The following is a 24,478-nucleotide window of genomic DNA, read 5'->3' on the forward strand; positions in this document are numbered from 1 at the left end:
CTACAAGTTAGGCATTTGTCATTAGTAGCCCATATCCTTTCTGCCAGTTGTTCAAAGCAACAAGATAAATTTGGTCAAATGGGGCCCACAAAACTCAGCATCTCACAGTAGGAGTGCAACTTGATCCGGTTCAAACCAAGAATCAAATCAAACCGGTAATTTTGAGATGATTTAGTTCGGTTTGGAATAAATTGCACTTCAATTCTGAATTATGAAAATGGAGAACCAATCAATTTAACTTAATTCTCAGATCAAACTTATAAATAATTGAATAAAGCCGAAAACCGGACCCTCATGCTATATATATTATGAATTATTTTAAGAATTAAGACATAGATTAATAATTTTTTTATCGATAAACTAATGACTTTTTATGTATAGATTAGTGATTTATTGTATGGGCTTATCAAAAAATTTATTATATGAAATTTTATGTTTATAATATATTTGTTTTTTCATTAAAAAATGTTGCTGACAATTTATAAAATATTGGCAAACCGATTTGATTCAGTTTGAATTGATTTGGTTTCAATGGAATTTGATTCGATTTTGATTCTTATTTAGTGGACTCAACCTATGTCGGTTTGGAATCATTCGGTTCTCTTTCGTGAAGGTTGCAGGTCCTACTAATGCAATGGAATCAACCTATGTCGGCTCGGTTCTCTTTAGTGAAGGTTGTGGGTCCCACTAATGCAATGAAGATCGAATCTTCACTGAAGACGTCCATTCTAAAAACTGACCCTTTGTGGAGCCACATACCAAAAATAGCCATTTAATTTCAAGTAATTTTGACATACCCACATTGTCCTTGGTCTACCAAATGATAGAGATGATGGATTCTAGTGAGTAAGAGAAGATGGATTCTGGGATAAGAAATCAAGGTTCTTTTGGCAATAGCTTCCCAGTATGTAATGAAGATGAAGTCTTGAGTTGGATTGAGATTGAAGATTTTTGAAGATTATAATTTTAGGAGAAAAAGTCAGAAGGCTTTTGATTAGATGTTGAAGACGAGGGTATTTAGGTAATTTTTCGTTCTCTCAGTAAAGTCTTCCTGGAAGAGAGAAGAATTTCTCAAGGAACCCATGGCTTAACCAGAGAGCATTCGATGTAGCAACCTGTACGTGGCAAGTTATATTCTTGATTACAAAACCAAAAAAGCGTACAAATGAAATAATTACAGCTAGATTAGAAAATGATTGAGAATTACAAAACCCAAAAACATACAAATAATTACAGCCAGATCAGAAAAAGATCTGAGAATTAGTTTGTGCAAGCTCGCATGCAGAAAGTTATGCCAAGCGAGCAGAGACAGCGTCATTAAAGGCAAAGTTACAGTGTTCTTAAACACAAATGTTGACATTCTCACGCTGAAAATGACTTCTTGACACTTAATTGCCCAACTTGCCTCCACAATATTCAATCCATTGCTTGTCAGGCATATAAATCTAAAAGAAAGATAACAGACATGTAAATGTTAGATTTGAGTGACAAAAAAAATGATCAAATCAGTGATTAGAAATCATCAATGGCAAATTATCAAATCTAACGACTAGAAGTTACCAATCAAGTCGAGTATAGGTCCAACAAAAGATCCTTCTATATATTCCACAAGACCTGACACCTTTATTGACATTTTGATCTCCACTCAGCTTCTTATGGGAGGTACTCGCATTAAACTCAGACTCGAAAAAGATTGGATCAGTTATGAGTGAACTTCAACATCTTCAATCACCCTCTGACACCTTAAATACCCTATCCACTTTTTTCTTTCCGAGCCCGTTTTCTAGCTTTACCTTATTTGTCTAGCTTTGCCTTATTTGTTCTCTGCGCAGAATCCAAGACCTGTAAATGCAAAGCCTACAAAAGGAGAGAGATTTGATTCTTAGGTAAGATTAAAAATATAAGCACAAGTATTGTAGTTTTCTCACTTGAGTTCCACATTTGAACACATCTGACATCTTCGCGACATAGTAACCCATATTGCCATTTGGAAGCAGCCTCATGACACGTGTCAAATCACCAAGCCAGTTGCCACCGTCATCAACATATTGCATTAAACATCCACCAAAAAGAGCAAAAATTAAAATTAAAACAAGGAAAAAATAATTTTGCCTTCCCTACCATCAGGTCCTCATGCTCAAGAGTTATACTAATTATTCTCTAAGACTTGCCAATACAAGACACTTCTCTGATTCATCTGCCAGTCTGGTAGGTCTACATCAAGGCTTTATTTGCCGCCTAGCAACTATAGTTTCTTTTCCATCAAATCTTCATTGAACTTTATCCACTACGAGCATGGTTTAAAATATCGGAATGTATCGGTCAATATATCGGTATCGTCCAAGATCGATACGAAACATTGAATGTTTCGGGAATATATCAGGTATGTATCAGTTTGTATCGAATGTATCGGCCAACACCGTATCGGTTTTTTCATTAACCGAAACATTCAATCGATATGCTATTGTAAACCATACTTCAGAGTTATCTATATAAAAGGTTCTCCAACTCAAGCGCTGCAAGCCAATTTCTCTTTCTCGAGTGGGAATCTGCAAACCTGTTCCAGTACAAGGGACATCCAAGAAAGGAAAGAAAAAAAAAAGAATAAAGCCCTTGGCACATGCTCCGTTTTTTAGATGCTCAGCCTTGATTTTTTACTAAAGCCTATAAAAATAAGTGTAGAAGAATTAAAACATAAAAAATATGATAATCATTTGTACCTTAAGCCAATATTGGATAAGCAACATGGATCCTGTCAACTCTAATCTTGAACCATATAATCAGACAGGCGTGTCTTTATATCTCCATCAACGTTATAGAAAATGCGATATTAACCAATATTAGATAACAATTTTAAATGAAATGAATGTTACCTGATTCTAACTTGCACATGCTTTTCTGGTCCCAAAACTTCACAATCCACAGTATTCCTAAGTCCAGGCTGTCATTTTCATTATCAATTTGGACTCAATTCGATCAACACATTCTTCGCAACACGCCAGCATTCATGGTACGTTGAGGGATCTCTATGTTAGAATCCAGGGGTTTAAAATGGAGGGATCCCTTTCTGCAATGGATAACAGAAAGAGGTGGTCAGAATTCAGGGTATAGATTTTAAAAATAAACCAATATGTCAAAATCTGGTTAAGTGGAATCCAAAAGAAGTAAGGTCCATGAACTACGAAACATCAGACAAGAATGAGATTGGCAAAATTTTCATTTGCAGAACATTCTCCTGTATTCATGCACAACCTGAGTGGTCATGCTGAATCTTGGGGCATGATTAAGCTACCAAAACAAGAAACAAAATACAAAACCTCCCCACTCCCAAAAAAAAACATATATATATGACTAGACATCAAACATGCACAATACCTGAAGTGTCACTGCACACCAAAACGTGTCTTCAACAGAAACTACACGATGAACAAAGCACTTCAAATAACTTGGGACTTATAAACACCCATACATGGACATTTCTTGAACAGGACAGCCTGTAGCGGCCACTCAACACCTCCAACAACTTCACAGAAACATCACATAGACTTGAGGAACAAATGCTTACGTCAAGGAAGAAGAGGGAAGAACAATGATAAGAGATAACTTTGAGTTCACACAACACGCAGAAGAAAAACAGACTTTCAAATACGTAGCGCTCAAGGTAGTCATACTTTCCAAACAAAAATCACAATTTTCAAACAACATTAAACAAACAAGCCAATGCATCCTATCGCCCCAGTGGTCTACACCAAGAGATGCTCTCAAGGAAAAATCAATAAATTAATAATTAATGTTTAAATGAACTTCCATGGTACATAAATTACAAATTATACTAGTGCATAATGCACCAATGGTAACAAGTTTCAGGGATTTCAAACCCACAAGACAACTACCAGTGTCCCCCCTTAACACAGGATCGATGGTGTAGCATATATAACCATTAGTTATTCTTCCATCCACACCACAATCTGGCTGATACTGCAGTAACTCCCAAACCAAGGTTGATTGCGACCACGTATGGTAGAGAATTCTGCTTCATTTCATAACTTACCTTGAATTTCAATAAGGTTTGTTCTGTTTGTTGTCTCTCTTAAGCTGTACCTTCAACTTCTTACCACCTAACGGGCACCCATTCATCATATTAATTGCAGATTGGGCTGCTGCTGGTGAGTCATAACTGACAAAACCTGTAAATAGGAGACTTTGAGATAGAGAACACAAGTTGTTATATTGTTATATCAGATACAAAGGAGAGAATGGATAATGCGCTTACCAAAACATTTGCTTACACCAGTTGCCTTATCAACAAAGACCTTAGCACTCAAGACCCTGCCAAATTGTTGAAAAGCATTTGCAAGCTCTTCATCACCGAATTCTTGAGGTATGTGATAAATAAATAAGTTAGCGCCCGGAGGACCTAACATCAACAGCAGATATAAAACAGGTATTAGTGCAACAAGCACGAAGATGGTCCCTTAAAGTACCCAAAAGAATGAGAGATGGAATTTTTTCACTAACCTTCAGCCTGAGCCCCAGAACTTGTAGTGATGCTTGAAGATGTTGTTGAGTTACTATTCACAATTGTAGGTGGAACTGAACCATGGGAACTATTCATTGCTCCATGACTCATCATTCCACCAGGATAGGCCATAGGATACTGAAGACCTGGTACAGCAGGATATGTAGAGCCCATGTAACTGGCAGAATGCATTGTAGCAAAATTTCTAGGTCCCATACCAGGTGCAAGATCGGGAGTTATTCCACGCAATGCATTTCCTCGGTTGACTTGTGGAATCATGTTATGGTAGCCAGGTTGATTCTGCATTGGTGGCAGTGGGTACTGCATGAGTCCGTAAGTTCCGGGAGCCTAGCAAGACAAGAATGATACCCAGAGCTCCAACTTCGTTAAGCTACATAGACCAATGTGATAACCAGATTGATTGTATTCAATGCACTCAACTAAAAATGTCTTCTCAGCCAGATTTCAGTCATTTGACCAAAACCAAATTGGTGTATGTTTAATAAATTACAAAGAAATTCTAACAATATAGTTACATAGGACTGAGACACAGCCCCAAATCCTCCCCCTTTACAGCTCCCCCCCCCCCCCCCCCTCTGGTTTTAACATTTCTGCTCATGAGTCTCATGTTAGTCAAGTACTAACCATACAAGAGTAGAACTATTTAACAAGTATAAACATAATATAGGACCTTAAACAGATTGCACTTGCTCTCCTTAAATGGAGGCATAGACACTGTGAAACACAAAGCATCTCATCCCAATAATCTCTAAAACAACCATGCGCTTTGCTTCAAAATGGTATCATATGAACTTCTAGAATCACGGAAGTTTGAGTCTGGTCATCTTTTCTAATTATTTTATCAATTATTCTCGAGGGGTCCTCCAATATGTTTTAGCTCCTCACACTTGTACATACATAGAAGGAAAACATAGAAATTTTTTCGATCCCCTTGCCTCTTGATTTGATTATCCGATTAACACTAGGTTGCAGTTATAGAATTAACATTTGGTTGCAACAGTACCATCATTGCTCACGTTAATGGGGATATATGGGGCAAGGGATCTTTACAACAGTTGATCTTCAATTTTCAATTATCACTTTTCAGTTAAATTCTACTCTTTCAGAGTTGCTTTGTCCTTCTCAGCTTTAGAATAAGGTTTATATATATGTAGAGAGAGAGCGAGAGACTCCTTTTTGGGAAGAACAGGAGGATCAAGAAAGTAAGAAACTTGTCATTTTAAGTTTTCTAAATGAATTGACAGGATGACCAAGCTCTATTCCAAGAAGCTATGAAAATTTTTCCTCAACCTCAGCTGAGGAAATCATTCCCGTTTATGTTGGCATATATTCTTTTGGACACCCTTCTTGATTGAACCCCTTATATCTCCGTAAGCTATATATGGCCACAATAGACAAAAATAAAACCTTTTGCATCATAACCATGGTGACAGTAAAAGAATAAGTTGACAGATGGAATTTACTATGCATTACTTAAAAATAATAATCGAAGGAGAAAAAAAATAAGAAATCAAACCTGATAGCCAAATCCATTATATGGCGGAATGTAACCCATCGGCAAGGCCCCAAATAACGAAGGCTGCTGTCCTGAATCAGCATTTGGCACACTAGAAGCCTGGGACTGAGCTTTCTGAGCTCTCCGAGCTTGCCTTTCCTTTTCTGTATCTGCCCACTTGACAACTAAAGGGACACTTGAACCCTACAAGAGAATAAATTTGTGGCCACAGAATTGTAAATCCCAGTATTAACTCACCCATAGTATCATTGAAAGTAGTCAAACATATTAGAGTAACTGATAATATGTGCTTCATAGTCTTCAATAATCCACAAATCAGTTTATTATACAAAATAAGATTTCATAGAAAAGGGCGAAGGTGCTGGGATACTGGAATTTATGCGCTGCTAATATGAACACTTGCATGGTTTGACCTTCTCTCATGATGCAGCTGCTTTAATGTACTTCACCAAGAATTCAAGAGTTGTATGTGACTGGAGACCAACACAAAATTCCATTCTAGACAAAAATACTTCCCAAAAAACATGCAGAATAGAAATTCAAATAAATAGAGATGAGAAAACTTAACAGTAATGGGAATAACGTAAAGGCCAAAAGATCCACATCCTTTCATATATACGTCCATTAGCATCCTTAGTTACAATATTGGTTAATCAATTACATATTTTTGCTATATAGACATAAATATGCAAACCATGAACCATGCGGCCTAGACACACCAATTAATTTTTTGAAATTAAAGGCGTATTTATGAATAAATTTCCAAATTCTCCTTAAACAAATTCAAACCATTTAATCTTCTTCCTGTTGGGTGACCATCCAAGAGACGTTAATCGCACATTTACTGTACATCAACCTCGAAACACATCAAGAATACTGACGGTCCAATAAGACAGTATTTGAATTGCCAAAGACACAAAACAGGCCAAACAACCATTCAATGTAAGCCCACAGAATATTTTATTGGTTGATGATGATTCTTACTGATAATTAAAAAATAAATATTTTATTGTTGTTGTATTTATAGTATCCCACTTCCTCTAAAATAGTTATTGAAGAAATTCTGATAGATCTTTCAAGATAATGCATGCAATTTATACTGCACCTTGTATTACATCAATAATGTGAAAAACACTTGAAGAGAAATCAAGAAGGAATGCTGAGAGAGACATTTAAAAGCCCCCAACAGGTTTCTAAACCAAGAAATCATCTGGCCACAGAACTCATAAATAAACACGAACCTCCATTTTATACTTCCCATTGATGGCCTCTAAGGCTGCAAGAGCTTGTTCTTTCGTCTCATACTTCAAAAAGGCACAGCCTGCATGGTAAATAGCATCAAAAGGACAATCATAAATTTCTAAATGTGAAATCCTGTTTATGCTTTTCACAGTAATACCTTTGCTTGTCTGCTGAGAACCTCTCAGTATCTGCAAATCTTTGATGGTTCCATATTGAGAAAATAGAGCAGAAACTTCAGCATCAGAAACATTCTTTGGAAGCATACCAACAAAAAGTTTGTGCTCTGGAGACAAGTCCATTACAGATAGTCAAACCTCTTTATCAACGTAAAGAGAAAAAAATGAATAATAACAGATATAGCTATTCCTAACAGTTTTGGGAGCCACTGAAAACACCAGCATACAATACACAGAATGGGGCCTGACACCCCTACAGGAATTATTGTAAGGCTGAATTACATGAATTAAACAGTGAACAATCTCATACCTAGCCTTTCCAACTCGCCATCTGCATACTTCACTTGCAATGGACTGGATGCCTGAATTAAACAGAAAGAGCAGATAGCACCTTAATCAGAGAGCAGAATGACTAAAGTTGCACCAATCAAAAGCATGAAGCACAAATGGAAGCATTTCAATATCTCATGATCTGAAGAACCGAAAGACTTTTTTTTTTTTTTCCTTTGTTGTGTATTACCAATCAAAAGTACAAGAATGCCAAATGTAACTACAAAGATATCATCATCATCATCAAAACCTTATCCCAAAATTAAATACTAACTGCAAATATGCCAACCAAAAACATATCATCACCATCATCGTATATGCCTTATTATAGATATTGTGATTGGCTCCATGAACCCTCTTTTTTCCATTTGACTCTACATTAAGTAATGTCCTTAGCCAAGAAATATATCATCAGATCTTTTCTTACTACTTCCATTCACATCGATTTTTCCCTCCCACACACCTTTTTGTGAGCCTTCAAATTGCACCAAAATACTCTTTGTCATTGGTGCAATAACAGAATAACTGACCTTTGTTACACATGCCCAAACCATGTCAATCTACTTGTATTTATTTTCTCTCCAATTTGGTTATTTAATTATTCCTAGTTTCCCTCAAATGCGCTCATCTCTTCTTCTTCCTTTTCTAGTCTAGACACTCATCCATCTCAATATCCTCATGACACCATTTAATGACTGGCACAGAAATCCTATTAAACTCTTCATGAAATTCCACAAAAACACAGCAAGAAAAACAAGAAGTATATGGTGAGCAATGCCAGCAATCATGCCATAAAGGCACCGAACATATTCCACTCCTAATATAAAAAAAATAAGCATACGTCATCATGAACATTAAAGCCATATCCCAAAAAATATGTGAATGTACACAAATATAGAATACAAGGTGCAATTTCCAAGATAGTTATTGTATCAAAATCTATTTTCTTTTCAACTTATTTGTGGACAAAACTGTTCGATGGCATCAAGCCATTGCTTGCTAGAATTTTAGATACAATATCAAAGAAGGGAGAGTTAGAGATTGAGCATAGAAATCCAGAATCAGAGTTAAAGATCAATAATTTACTATAACTGACAGACTTTTGGACTACTTTGTTTAATGTCAAGCTTCCTTTAATGAAGTCACTTTCAATTCACAGGTTTTGTGGAAAGGAGCTGACGTAAAGTGGCGCACATTCATTTTGAACTAAGAAATAAGTTTCAAGCTCTCTATTTTTCACATTTTGCCTAGTATACTAACGCAAGCTTAGCCGGTCCCCTCTTAACTTGTCAGTTTCATTGATTTGCCTCTAGTTTGCTAAATTGGTCACTAGAATTAGTGCAAATCTTTACTCCTACAATGTCAAAACTTGGAAGACCACCACAGCTACACACCTTTACCAATAATCATTATATATAGCACCAATGTGACTAAATCACCGGCCGATGATTCACCAACTTACTCCCTCAAACAAATCTCAGGTCTTGCTCATCTTAAAATAATCAAATCATGCAATTAACGTCGTATTAACAAGGTGGAATTGTTGGAAGTGATATTCAAGCATAATTCAATTGGATTGCGCAACTGGAACTCAAATTTCTCATCTGAACATTAATAAAAAAAACATGTTTTTGCACCGAAGAAATCACATTCCAGGCTCAGAACTCCCAAGTGATGACATCAAACTTCAAGATTCAATCAAACGCACACAAGAACTTAAAATCACACAATCCATTAAGAGAGATCAAGCTCAAACTCACCCCGGGAAGTGTTCGCTTATTGTGACAAGCATTGACTGCTTTATCTGCTTCTTGCCTGGACGGACAGATCAGAAAGCAACATCCTACAAACAAGAAATTTAGGGTTTTAAACAGCTAATTAAACCTTCTCGACCATAAAATCTGCAAATAGATCCAGAAAACCTTTCAGATCACAAACACACGATTCAGCAGAAACAAAAAATAAAATAAAAAAAGAAATGCAGAAAGAAATAGAAGAGTCTGACTTCTCAATTGAATTTTCAAAACCTCTTGAAGTTCGAGTGGTTTTATCTTTGATGATGTTGACTTCTTCGACCAAAGCTACCTCTTTGAACATGGAGAGAAGCTCTGTTTCGGTCATGTGCTTCGGAACCTGACCAACAAAGAGCTTTACGCCTTCTCCACTGGATTTTAGGGTTTCCTCCATTAAATCCGAATCTCTCTTCGATTCGAGCTCTGCAACTTTGTTTGATCTTTGAGTCTTCTTCTTCGCTCGTTAAAAACTTTGTTTGTTTTGGGGGAAAATGCAAGCTGTTCGAAGAGGGGCAAGGTTGAGTCTTTCTAGATATTATATTAATTTAATCTTTATAAATCTTCCCTGATTCTAATTATATTTACAAAAATGACCTTAGTAGACTAAACGTTGAATGGTTCTCTACCTATAGTACCTACCAAGTACCCGAACAAGAAAGACAATCTAATAAAGGGCGCTTCAGATTATAGAAATTAATAATGTGAAATGACTTAAATACCCCTATTATTGTGCCGCCAGAATTGTTGACGTGGCATTTAAAGTTTGAAGTAAATTACTAGATAGTGTAAGATTTAAAGAAAATATCTAAGTGGATGCCAGCCTTCTCACATGGGCTCCACTTCCTACGTGTGGAGATGCTCCTTTCCAGAATCCAGACAGATCGCGCGCCATAATATTTTCTGGGCGATACCCCTCCAAGTTCCGATTTATATTTGAGAGCCTTTTATATTTTCATACCAACGACATATCCTTTGACTGTAGACTTATTTATGTAAAACACTAATATAAGAAAAAGTCTTGATTTTTTACCCATCCCTCTGACCTATGCTCCATGACGTGGCATGGATTAAAATCATAGATTTTCCTCAAGATCCACAATTGCACATCCCAAGGAAAAGATATACAATTTTAGCTCATACCACGTCATATGTCAAAAGGAGAGTCAAAAAATCATTATTCTATAAAATAAGAGTCGTGATTTTCTGACACACCCTCTGATGTGGTATGGGTTAGAATAATAGATTTTTTTTCTTAGAATTCATAATTGTATATCCCCATAAATATATGCACTTGTGAATCTCGATGAAAAGAATCTATGATTCTAGTATATGTCACATTAACAACGTCAAAGAATCATTATTCATTAAATAATCAAAGATTTAATGATTGTGTATCTCAACTTGATCAGGTAACTCAAAAATATAATTGACGTGTACCTTACAAGAATAGTAGATTTTTTCTTTGAGATTCACAATTGTACGTCTCATAATATATATGTAATTGTATATCCCAAAGAAAAAAATATGAAATTCTCGGACCTGTCACATCTACCTAAAGTAGAGCATTTCATCATTTTGAAATGTTGGAGGGTTTCTCAAATATTCGTTAGAGTTCACAGGGGTCTGTCTTAATTAATCGCTATGTGGGCCATAGCGAGCAACACGTAGAGGAGAATCTGGGCCATCAATCGAGAGCCGAAACTTGGATTTATTAACAAGGGTTGCAGATGAACAGGTAGAGAAATTTGTCGTTTATGCTACTTTTTGTCACTAATTGAATGACGTGGATTGACGAGCCTGTGTTTCGCGTGTGGATGCGATTATGCGAAACAGGTTAATAATTTACGGGTCTTGTTAACGTGTGCCCTAAGGGCAAACGTTAAGTGCATTAATTACACATGGCAAGTTGAATTTTGTACCGAAAATACTCTTAAAGATTTTACCAAAATACCCCTAGATGCTTAATCCCCAGGTGTATTTATTATTTACCAGATCCATGAATTATTGAAACTTTCAACTTGTAGATTTGTTTGAGATAAAACAAATAATTTAAATTCCCTTAAAATCGTTCAAAATGACTATTATAAATACTTTTTTACATATAACATTATAAAATATTCTTTTAAAAAATTAAAAATGGGGGGATAACATTAAAGTATTAAAAATAATAAATGAAGTTATTTTACCTACATATTTACTTTTTAAATTTTATTGTGTTTAAAATATTAATGTTATTTGTAATGAGTTCACTAATTCGATGTTAACGGAACTTGAACCTAAGTCTCTAGTATCATCACCCAAAGATTTTACTAACTAAGCTTGTTGGCACCTGTTCAATGTAAATTATGAGTTAACACACATTGATAATTTAGAAAATGTGATCAAAATGATAATTGATATATTTTTTTCGTACTATATACTAAATTTGACAAATGAAATATGTTCTTTTTTTTTTTTTTTATGACAATGATATCCGGACCCTTGTTAGCGATCTCCCATTTAATTCTTGTAAAATTCACAATTTTTTTGTTTTTTTCAATGAAGTATTATACTCCTGAATATTGAACTATTCTGAATAATTTACGGATTTTAAGTTTGAAAAGAATAAAACACCTTTTTTTTTTTACAAATTTTTATAAAACTCGATAGAAAATAAATACTACTATAACTTGTTGTATGTTGCAAAGTGTGAACTTGTAAGTTGTGACATGTAACACAAGTCGACTTTAAAGCAATCACGCTTCAAAATTTTGGAGTAATCCACATTTTTACGTGACAAATGTCCCTTTTATCTTTTGAAAAATAATGACATGTCCCTCTACATTTATTTGAGATTACATCTTAATTTTTCAAATTGATGATTTGTCCTTTGACTATGGTCTTCTTTTAAAAATCAATGGAATCATAACCTCAATGTCCTCATTATAACCACCGTCACCTTCCGCATCAACATTAACATCACCAATTTCATCATCACCATCACTATCATATGGCCAAATTTTTTATTTTCTAATTTTTGAAATGAAATGGATAATACACGTATGAAGCATATGTCGCAAATTTTTTCATTTATCGAATTTTTTGTCAAATTTTAAACCAAATTTTTGCAATCTAAAATCGAATAAGACTCAAATTTTTCACGAATCAAATTTTTGCCTTATTCCAAATTACTAACAAGGATCCTGACTCATAGGCTCAACTAACAAAGACAAGGAAACTGGCCTCCTATAATACCATATCTCACACAAATCCCATGAATACATGCAATGCCCCACCAACCACACATAATAGGCAAGATGGGATAAATCCCTATGAGTGGCCAATGAAGGGAATTGAACTCAAAACTGCTCCTTTTTTTGACAAAGGCCTTGGCCACTATGCCAAACACTCATTAGTTATGTATTATTATTTTGAACTTTGAACATGAAGTAACAAATGAATTTCCATTCACTCAATTTTTCTTGAAAATTATTCTTATCAAACATCTAATCGCTCGCTTAGTGATTGAGAGGGTAAAGATTCATTGAAATTGGTCAAGCCTAACCAACAATGGACAAGGCTTGGATCGGAAAAAAAAAAAAAAAAAGTCTAGTCTTGTTGGCATGGGCCAACTAAACTTGTTTATTAGGAAGGGTCAAGTTTGGGGTTGGGTTGCAAGTTTGTCTAGGAGTCTAGCCTAACGTATTTACTTCTCTCTCCCTTTTCCAACCAAATAGATATGGAGCGAATGTATAAACTGATTATTAAACGAGTAAGGCATAACTAGATTATATGTCCAATTAAAAGTTGGTCAAGTCTATTGATATCTATATCGAGGAAAACAAACCAATATCTTTCTAAACAAGTCTCTAATTGTCGTAATATTTTGACTTTTGAGATTATCATTTGTCCCACTAAACATTGCAATAGATTACTGAAATTATCTACTAACACTTTTTGGGACAAAACTATTGAAATTTATGAAAACGCCATCTTAAGCGGGAAAAAAAATGCATTTAATTTGAAGTATTTGTTTAAAATTGTGATTTATTTATTAAAATTAGGTTTCTATGTCTGAGAAGCCTTTAGGAAATTTTTTTGAGTCGTGATGAATGCACACGATTGAGTACGCCGCTAACGTGACAAAGGCACAGAACCATAGATCTTTTTCATTAGGATACACAAGAAAAAGATGTGCGGTTATGTGGTATTTCGAGCGCATTCATCATTATTCACTTATTTTACTTTACTAAACATTATATCATGCCATAGTAATTATCTATAACACAAGTACTTTTTTTAAAAACAAATAAGGAAAAAAAGGAAATTTTTATAACATTACAATCATGAATAGGCCACTTTTTTTTTTCTTTCCCCAAAGAGTGTCTTTATATTATAAGAAATCGTGTCATTTATGTTATTGGTTGTATTTCATTTGGGATAAATAATTAAAAATCTTGTAAATCACGCCTTGTCGTCTTGTTGAAATGATGAATTTATAGATTCTTGAAGTAAATTATATTTAACCTTAATAGGGTTTATATAGGAAATTGTAACAAGAAAGCTTGAGAAAAGTATCTCATCTAATATAATCTTAATTTTAAATAAATCTAACCTAATATTCTTAAAATATGATATTATGTATCGTAATTCACTTTATTATTGTACATAGTAACAAAAGACTAATGAATAATGTTGAAGTGACCTCATGATTGTACCTCATAGTGCACATCTTGACTTGAGAGTATGTAGGAACCATAAATATTTTTATCGAGATACGAGTCAAAAATATTTGTGGTTCTTACACAATTTCATGATAGGATGTGCGATATGAGGTACAATCTTTAGGTCATTCTAGCATAAATCAACTCAAATATATCTATATTTAATTACATCTCTCTTGACTCTGTTTCAAAATTAGTTTTTGTTCTTTTTGGAAATTCATTATTGTATATTCTAAATCTACAAGTTCGATCTACAACAATGTCAAAAAAAATCCACCAATAATAAAATGTTTCATTTAAATGTTAAATTATTATATTAAAATTTTTATCACTCTTAAAACATCATATCTTTAATATTTTATGATATACATAAAAGTAAAATAATTATTTTCAATATTTTTTATAATTAAAAAAAAATCTATAAAACTCAAATAAAATGATTTTGTTAGGGCATGCTTTAAAGTGCAATAAATACACATCGAAATTGATTTTTTAATAAAAAAAATACTTTTAAAAAATTATTTTTTATCAAAATACCTTCGGATTCCAATTTCTAAAGTGTATTTATTGCACTTTAGGGCAAGCGCTAACAACACCCCCAAACAAAATTAGGGTCTTGTTAACATGTGCCGCTAGGCATACATACATTAAGAGTTTCGTTAGATACACTTCAAAAAGTCTTCTACCACCGAAAATGTCCTGGAACAATTTTTTTCTACCTAAAATACCCTCAAATGCTTATTTCCAACGTACATTTAATGCATCTTTACGTCACACGTCAACAAAACCTAAAAAATAAGGCACTTATTTACTGAACATCTTCAGCTTTTAAGTGCATTTTAAAATAATGTTATTTATTTCTATGAATGATAACGTAATGTCACCATTGTTTATTTAATGGAAGATTTATTTTAAAATAGACTAGACATTAGTACTATTTATTTCAGCCAATCAAAACCGTTGCATTTAGTTAATAAAATTTTTTCTTCAAATTAAATAAAAAATAATACTTATTTGATTCTTTGACAAGACCTAACTAATGAAATAGCCATTATATAACACATCAAATCGTCACAATTTTTTCTGCCTTTTTTTTAAATTTTTGGGCCGAATTGGATGATATGAGCTTACTCAACCCATCTCATTTGAATTATCTGGGTTCATGTATTTCTTGTTTACCCAAATAAGTTGGATAAAATTACTCGTAATTAATTTTTTGAAATTTTTTTAAGGTAGGATGCGCAAACCCATCTTATCCAACTCGAATATATATTTATCTAGATTTAGAACGATAAATTCACAATGACATAAGGGTTCTTCATTGTCACAATGAACCTCTATGTATCCAACTTGGATATTTTTGAATTTTATGTACGAGTTAGACTAGGATATCCTTAAAAAAAATAAAAATTGGATACGAATATTTGAATATAAAATTAATTGGATGCTGATATCTTGACTCTATATTTTTTTGTTATCGATAAGCATCCTTTAATGAGTTTAGTAACTTGGCATTGGCGAGATTTCAAATCTAAATACTTTACCAACTAAGCTAACTGACACCTGTTATATCTTAACCCTATTGCCAACCCTATTTTGTCATCTCTACTCACCTCTTTGTTCTTCTTTTCTCTCTTTCTCCTTGGCTGCTTGTTGAGGGTAAGGTGGGATGACGAAAAAAAAATGTAATTACACTCATTCAAAATCTTTTAATTTTAGAATTAGTGTTTAATACGATAGGAAAAATTCTTTTTTTTCCTAATTATAAAAAGGTGATCACATTTATCAAAAGGACTTATTTATAATTTAAAAGATTGATTAAAGGTTTTTAAGATTATATAACAAAATATACATTTATAATTTTATAAATTAAGCAACGTGATTGAATTGAAATTTTCTTAACTTTTTATTGAAATAACCCTGACTATACTAAATTTAAATATAAAAATAGAGGCATTTATGACCACCCAAACGTGTCGAATCACTTTTACTTATGGTTTCAAAACTCGGTTTGACATCTCATCTCGTCCATGGACGAGATCGAGTTATCTAAGACAAGACAACTCATTTCGGACTATACAACCCATTCAACTCGATTTATAATAATTGATTACATATATTTAAATTTAAAATATACATATATATATGGGTCCCGTTTGGCACCCTAAATTTTACCACACATTTTAACAAACGCATTTTGTCCTACATGGGTTAGAAGTTTCAGAATGGGCTGATTTTTGGTGAGGATGATCTCTATGGTGAGGAGATCATCCTCACCAAAAATCAGCTCATTCCAAAACTTCTAACCCCATCAAAAATGATTTACAAAAAATGGACGGTCCACGATTTTTCAACTTGTAAACATGGGGCTAAACATTTCGGAATGGGCTGATTTTTGGGGAGGATGATCTTCTAATCATAGAGATCATTCTCACCAAAAATCAGCGCATTCCAAAACTTCTAACCCATGTAGGACAAAAAACGTTTGTTAAAGTGTGTGGTAAAACTTAGGGTGCTGAACATTTCCCTATATATATATATATGGGTCCCGTTCAATGGCCAACAGTTTGGCAAATATTTTGGCAAACACTTTTTCAAAACATGGGTTAGAGGTCTTGGAATGGGCTGATTTTTGGTGAGGATGATCTCTACGGTGAGGAGATCATCCTCACCAAAAATCAGCTTATTTCAAAACTTCTAGCCCCAGTTTACAAGTTGAAAAATCGTGAACCGTTCATTTTTTATAAATCATTTTTGATGGGGTTAGAAGTTTTGGAATGGGCTGATTTTTGGTAATGATGATCTCCTCACCGTAGAGATCATCCTCACCAAAAATCAGCCTATTCCAAGACCTCTAACCCATGTTTTGAAAAATGTGTTTGCCAAACTGTTGGCCATTGAACGTTATCCTATATATATATATATATTATATATATATATATATATGGGTCCCGTTCGGCACCCTAAGTTTTACCACACACTTTAACAAATGCGTTTTGTCCTACATGGTTTAGAAGTTTCGGAATGGGCTGATTTTTGGTGAGGATGATCTCTATGGTGAGGAGATCATCCTTACCAAAAATCAGCTCATTCCAAAACTTCTAACCCCATAAAAAATGATTTACAAAAAATGGATGGTCCACGATTTTTCAACGTGTAAACATGGGGCTAAACATTTCAGAATAGGCTGATTTTTGGGGAGGATGATCTTCTAATCATAGAGATCATCCTCACCAAAAATCAGCCCATTCCAAAACTTCTAACCCATGTAGGACAAAAAACGTTTGTTAAAGTGTGTGGTAAAACTTAGGGTGCTGAACATTTCCCATATATATATATGGGTAGTGTTCAAGGGCAAACTTTTTAGCAAACTTTTTGGCAAAACATTTTTCAAAACATAGGTTATAGGTTTTGGAATGGGCTGATTTTTGGTGAGGATGATCTCTACGGTGAGGAGATCATCCTCACCAAAAATCAACCCATTCAAAAACTTCTAATCCCATCAAAAACAGTTTACAAAAAATGAACAGTCCATGCTTTTTCAGCTTGTAAACATGGGTTAGAAGTTTTGGAATGGGCTGATTTTTTGTGAGGATGATCTCCCCACCGTAGAGATCATCCTCACCAAAAATCAGCCCATTCCAAAACCTCTAACTCATGTTTTGAAAAATGTTTTGCCAAAAAGTTTGCCATTGAACGCCCCCCTATATATATATAATTTTTTAATGAAATAAGATATATTAGAAAATATTTAATCAGAAAATGGTTTCTGAATAGGGTAAGACTGTAATTGTTCAGCTAAAATGGTAATTTTGTGGTTTTATGGGCAAAACAAGGTATAAAAGTAAGTACGCCAGACTGTCCCGCCAATCCTCTATGATCCAGCTGTACATTGCACTCGTACGATAGAAATGTACCTCATTATTGGATGATTTTTAGTTACTGCCAAGTAATTTAAATGAGGGACGAAAGCCTCGATGTAACAATTAACATTATACACGACCACCGCACCCCCATTGGATGGCGTAGGGATTAACTCACAAAATTTTGAAAAATGTAATTTAAAAAATAATTTTTTTTTAGAATTTTAAAATCTATTGAGAATTCTTGGATGAATATTACATGAACCATCACAAATATTTTAAGGATCAGAATCTGTGTACACATGTATCTATTTATATATCCACAACTTATTTTATCTTATGTGGGCTAAAAATTTGTGATAAAGTTGATTTTTGGTGAGGATGATTTTCTTGAATAATTTAAAAAAAATAATTTTTTGTAGAATTTTAAAATTTATTGAGAATTCTTGGATGAATATTACATGAACCATCACAAATATTTTAAGGATCAGGATCCGTGTACACATATATCTACTCATACATCTACAACTTATTTTGTCTTATGTGGATTAAAAGTTTATGATTGAGCTGATTTTTTATGAGGATGATCTCTATGACAAGGAGATCATCCTCACCAAAAATCAGTTCAATCTGAAATTTTTAACTTCGTCAAAGTGATTTATAAAAAATAGACGATTCACAATTCTTTAACTCATAAATATGAGGTTATAAGTTTTAGAATTAACTGATTTTTTGTGAGAATGATATATATAAAGATTATCCTCACCAAAAATCAACTCAATCCGAAACTTTTAGCTCACATAGGACAAAATATGTTGTAGATATATGTGTACACGGATCGTGACCTATATTGTAATTTATTAAAACTTCTTAATGTAGAATATCCTAATTGATATTACTACATATATTATGCTTCGACACTATCTTCTTTTTGAGATGAGATACATTGATATGATACAATTTATCTCATGTATCATGCTATCCTCTCGCTATTGCATGGTCTTATGAAGAAAGGGTATCTAATTGGTTTAATTGAATAATTATTCTTGATCTCACCAAAAAAATATTGAAGATGGAATGCCGCAAACAACCGATCGAGTTTGATGGTTGCCATCGTTTGTCTGTGATGTCCATCAGTGTCGCATCCCGCTCATTTTGAGTTTGTTGGAGCTAATGACACATTAGATTAGATCTGTTGTGATCTCTACCAAAAACATACAAGGATTGTGTGGCTTAAATCGAAAATGTATCATTGAAGAGATTTTAAATAAAATGATAATTGAAATCGTGAAACATGAGTTTTTCAATCAGGGAGGTTTGTAGAAACACAAAGAAATGTAGGATTTTTATTTAAAGAAACAAAAAAAAGTAATGAAGAAGAGGGAAAAAAGGATTTATTCTCTTACACTATTTACACCATTAAATTTGAATTTGAAATTTGAGAGTTTGATATTATTAATATTTAAAGCATTGAAACATGTAAAAAAAATAAATTATTTTTTTTGCTTTAAATATGATCTAGGTCATGAACTCTAGAGAGTTTGTAGTATTATTTTGTCAACACAACAATCGACATCTAAATCATGAGTACAAACTGTCGTAGCTTATCATGAGAGGGGATTGCAAGGTTCAACCTAGCTATGTCCATGACACATTGCCCCCATCAACATAAGCAATTTAGAATTACTCGAATTCCAAGATCAAAACAAGGTTGAAACAAAAAATGTGATGACAGATGGTGTCCTATTAGTATTTTCGACAATACGCATTGACAAGATGATTAACTTGGCCTAACAACCATGTCAATCTGACAAACAAGGTTGATTGATGAAATGGTTAGTTTGTCGAAGTGGGTAACTTAAACAAGGTATGCATACTTCCACGATAAAACTTTTCCACATCACGTAAGTATGGATTGGTAGACTCGGTAAGAGATGAACATGTTTCATTTGACCAACTATCAACTCTTGTTAGTATGTTATCGACTCAACAATTCAAGATATATTAAGGTACTTAAAACTTATGAATGGAGAATCATTTGAAGGTAAAGTTATACAATTTTTTTTTATATTCCATGTTTAAACTGAATTAAATTTTTAATCCATTTGATCATCAAAATATTTTCGTAGGTCACCGACAACAAGGTCAGGAGTTTACAGCTTAAAGTTTAAATCCAAATCGAATGAGCTATTGAAAGTAATAGTAAGACTAGGTACATGTGCCCACACATATGTCTGAAGTAGGATTGCTCGTGAATCCAAAGGATGAGGCAGTCCTTGCCAAGGAAAAATGTGTTGGAAGGATCCCGCTTTTGACTCATTGAGAGAGCACTATCTCCATCACATAATTAAGATTGAAATGGAGTTAGCGTGTCGATTACCAAAAAAAACATGGCAAGGAGACACATTTTAGGACAAGTAAATAAAGAGCATAATGTCAAAAAGACCCATATGCAACAACCAAGAGCATATCTATCATAATCAACATAATTGACGAAACATGCGACATAAACATATGCAATCTTAACCAATCAAGGACGTCGGTACTGCAATTGGGCGGGCAAATGACATAGGACGCTGAGAAGTCAATAAATAGATGGAACAACAATTGTGATTCTCTCTAATAACCTCGTTATTTTGTCAGATTATAAACTGACTGGATTATCATAATGTATTTTAGTGGAACTTCACCATACATGGAAGGGAAACTTGATTCCAATTCCAACATTAATTTGGGAATAAATTGACTATTAAGATCATTCCATTTTGTGTTGTATTTTGAGTTAGGTGTCTTAAGTGTGCCCATGTAGTGATCCCTCCATGCAAGCCATGCCTATAGAAAGACGGACATTTCTCGTTATGTGCCACAACAACAAGGGGTATTAATGGGTTGATACTGGTTCGGTTCCTAAGGAACTTAGAACTATAACCATTATATTTAGTTCGATTCTGATTCTTATCGGATCCAGGTTTGCCAAAAATCACAGGTACCCATCGGTTCTGATTCTCAAGAATTGAATGGGAAAAAAAGTATTTCAAATCATTATATATATAAAAAAAATAATAATAAATTTTTAAAAAAAAAAAAAAAAACCCTTTCAAAAAATTAACATATTGTCAACAAAATTATTAACTTAATTATAATTTGTTGTACTAAAGATACAAATTAATGACTTTTTTCAAAATTAAAAATTTATCTTAGTTAAAAGTACTTAAATTTTAGAAGAGTAACTCATTTTAAGCTCTAATCGATAATTTATATGAAAAATTGGATCATTTTATATAACATGCATTTGTTCTGAAATAAAAAATATCTTAACTCATCTATAGTATGGAAAGAAATGATAAAATAAATGGATTCTGGATGCCCATGGGTACCCATTGGATAGAACCTAACGATTCCGATTTCTATTGGTTTGATTCTATTTTAGACCCGATTCTAATTAGTTCCAATAAAAGGAAAATTAGAATCGAGATTTTCGGTTCTGATTCCATTTCGATTAAATGGGTAACCATTGACACCCCTAGCAACAACCGCTAATTGATGCATGATGTGTGTCCTGATTGACACAACAATGGCTTTTGTAAAATTAATGCAATAAATACATTTTGGGAATAAGCATGGGGGGGTGTATTTTGGTAAAAAAATATTTTTTTGGGGCAATTTTGATACAAAATTCAATTTCTTAGGTGTAATTAATGTACTTTAACGTGTGCCGTTAGGGCACAAGTTTACAAAATCCTTTGTTAATTGTTGTTATTTGACAGTTCAGGCGTTGAAAAAAATCAGCCCTAATGAAACAAGAGAACAAATGTTATAAAACAATATTTGCTTGTCGGGAGACTTGATGTCAAGATTTAAAAATAAGAGAGCTGCTATTGCCACACCAACTTTTCCTAATGCCTCACCTTGCACAGAGTTGGTGTGGTGTTATCAAAATTTGGTGAGGCAATAGTAACTCTAAAAATTGATTATAATAACGTAAAATAAAATCAATTGAAGCATCTCTTAATGGATTCAAGTATTAAATTCTCTTTTTTTTAAGTCTCTTAAAGGGATGAAAATGTTCAATGCCTTAGCATTTCATCAAGTTTGATGTACATTTGGGCTTAGACTCAAGTCTTGCTTACCCATCAAGAAACTAAGTTTGATGCACATTTGTTCCTTATTTTGATTAAAAAAATTCGAGACGGACTAAATTGACTCAAAAAAAAAAAAAAAACTCAAACCCACTCAATTAATGTGGAATGTGTGTAGAACCATAGATTTTTTTCCATGTACATTCCACATTAGTTGAATATATTTGAATATCTTTTTTTTAGTTAATTTAGTATTATTAAAAATTTTTGTCAACTTTAGACTTATTTGATACGGTCGCAACAGATTTCAAACCTTTCTAAAGTTTTTGCCTTGAAATTTCTGCAAATTTACAACATTTTGTAGCAGTTGTGGTTGTGATTAAGTTAAGAGATTATTTAAATATAATTAGATAAATAATAGAAGTTTAATGTAGACAGGCTCTTAAAAGAAAGTCATTGCGTGTAAAAGAAAGTTTTCACTTCTAATGGGGAGAGAAGACTTGGTGTGCAAGTATTCATATTTGGTCTATTATTGAAAAATATTTGAGATACCCTTAAGTTTCCTAATTGATGACATGCTCCCTTGAATTTAGACTTCTGCGTTTGACTAATAAAGAATGACCTAAATCCCCTTATCTTCAACTTAAAAAAAAAAAAAAAAACATTTTTCTTCAAAATTAGTCATCTTCAATCTTACAATTCTATCTAATTCAACCTTCAAACCTCAAGGCATAGGACTATTGAGAAAGTAGAAAATAACGAAATTTTGGGTGTAAAATGTTAAAAATTTTATATCCATAATTTAGGTTGATCGAGATTAAAATAAGATTGAATAAATTAAAAGCAATTTACCACCGACAAGACGATAAAATGACTGTTTTAAGAAAAAATTCAAGGATTTTTTCTCTCACTATAGGACGAAGACGTGGGCATTTAGGTCATTTAGCATACATTACTCCATTAGAGAAGAACGAAGTCAAGGGGGCATGTCATCCATTTGGAAAGATGGGGACATGGTGGTGTATCTCAAATCTTCACTTAATATGTCTAAAATCAACCTAAAATCAATTAATTAGAAACACTTGAAGCTTAAATAGAAAATTGGTGAGGCCATATTTAGAAAGAAAATGTCTACTATTTAATTGATTATTGTGGACCATCATGATTCTTTGGTCAAAAACAATACCAAGTCAAAGAAATATAAATTAAAAATATATATATAAATTAATTAATTAATTAATTAAAAGAGATCAACATCCCCTCAAAACTAAGTCATCTTGTTTGAGAAGATCTACTTAAAAAGTCAAGTTGGGAGTTGGTTGTACCTAAACTTTTAAATCAAGGGATCACTCTCACCTACCTACAGCTATTTGAATTTCAAGTTGTTTTCCCACCAAGTTTCCTTCCCTAATTCCTACCAATCCAAGTCAATCAAAAAAATGACTTTTCAAACAAAATCAATCAATTTTGGAATCTTGAGGAACAGCTCAGAGGAGATAGCAACCTTTTAAAAAAAAGCTAGATCATTATTAATCATTTTAGTTGTCCTTATTTGTTGACTTTTTTTTATTTTTTATTTTCAAGAAAATCAAAATCTCCAGATTTTTTTAAAAATATTTTATTAATTAAAACTTAAATGATCCATATTAATTACTAAGGGACTATTGGTTGCATATTCTCGATAAACAAAACCCTTCAATCGTTTTTTGTGAGGATGATCTCTACTTCTCATGTGGGCCGAGTAGAACTCGGGGTGATGATGGTGATGATAATAATAATAATAATAAAAAGTTTTTAAATCCACCTTAAGCTACTGCTAACTAATCTTGTAGGTATTAGTGGGGATATAATTATCACCAATATGGATAATGCATGTACAATGTATAGCACAACTCTTGTGAATATTAATATGGATAATGCTGAAGTAACATTAAAATATGAGTTGTGCTTGGGTCACAGAAAGAGAGACACAAGAGTGATAAAAACGCGTGGTGTCGTGTACATTATTGTAAATGCTTTCCTGTGAGATATGAGTAAAAACCCTCTACGATTATGTGCGTGCCACCACATCATTTTTGTCATCTTTGTGTCTCCATTTGTGTTATTCCAACATTTTCCTTAAAATATATGTCGTGGGGGACATTTTTGACATGGATGTGTGTCCGTACGAAACATAGATGCTTTCGTCAAATACATTTCAATGTTACTCCAACACGACGACTCTATTAAAATCTTC

The 24,478-nt window shown here is 33.3% G+C and overlaps 1 protein-coding gene across 4 annotated transcripts; it reads right to left on the bottom strand.

Moving 5' to 3' along the window:
* Positions 1 to 1,166: 1,166 nt before the first annotated feature.
* Positions 1,167 to 10,117, bottom strand: RBP-DR1 (RNA-binding protein-defense related 1). 4 transcript variants are annotated; one of them, XR_015178881.1, is made up of 11 exons: positions 9,832 to 10,116; positions 9,565 to 9,647; positions 7,785 to 7,836; positions 7,456 to 7,581; positions 7,298 to 7,377; positions 6,057 to 6,239; positions 4,519 to 4,867; positions 4,274 to 4,417; positions 4,052 to 4,187; positions 1,561 to 3,067; positions 1,167 to 1,445 (listed from the first exon to the last, which is right to left on the bottom strand). XR_015178881.1 is itself a non-coding variant. In XM_086444005.1 (9 exons), exons 1-9 carry the CDS (start codon positions 9,989 to 9,991, stop codon positions 4,060 to 4,062), a joined length of 1,257 nt encoding a protein of 418 aa, XP_086300131.1. In that variant the 5' UTR covers positions 9,992 to 10,117; the 3' UTR covers positions 3,757 to 4,059. The 4 variants fall into 4 exon arrangements, 2 of the variants coding, with proteins under 2 accessions (XP_086300131.1, XP_086300130.1); XR_015178882.1 differs by having other exon boundaries at positions 3,883 to 4,187; XM_086444005.1 differs by lacking the exons at positions 1,167 to 1,445; positions 1,561 to 3,067 and having other exon boundaries at positions 3,757 to 4,187; positions 4,519 to 4,819; positions 9,832 to 10,117.
* Between the last annotated feature and the right edge of the window lie 14,361 nt (positions 10,118 to 24,478).

The sequence above is a fragment of the Akebia trifoliata genome, chromosome 5 (assembly GCF_017979445.1).
Source record: "Akebia trifoliata isolate Shusen 1 chromosome 5, ASM1797944v1, whole genome shotgun sequence".
NCBI classification, from domain to species: Eukaryota; Viridiplantae; Streptophyta; class Magnoliopsida; order Ranunculales; family Lardizabalaceae; genus Akebia; species Akebia trifoliata.

Bases quoted from the DNA above. Each gene is read 5' to 3' on its own strand.
- RBP-DR1 (XM_086444004.1), bottom strand. From the start codon at position 9,991: ATGGAGGAAACCCTAAAATCCAGTGGAGAAGGCGTAAAGCTCTTTGTT. The intron at 7,837-9,564 runs GTGAGTTTGAGC...TGTTTAATTCAG, and splicing joins ATAAGCGAACACTTCCCGGG to GCATCCAGTCCATTGCAAGT. The intron at 7,378-7,455 runs GTATTACTGTGA...TTTACCATGCAG, and splicing joins TTCTCAGCAGACAAGCAAAG to GCTGTGCCTTTTTGAAGTAT.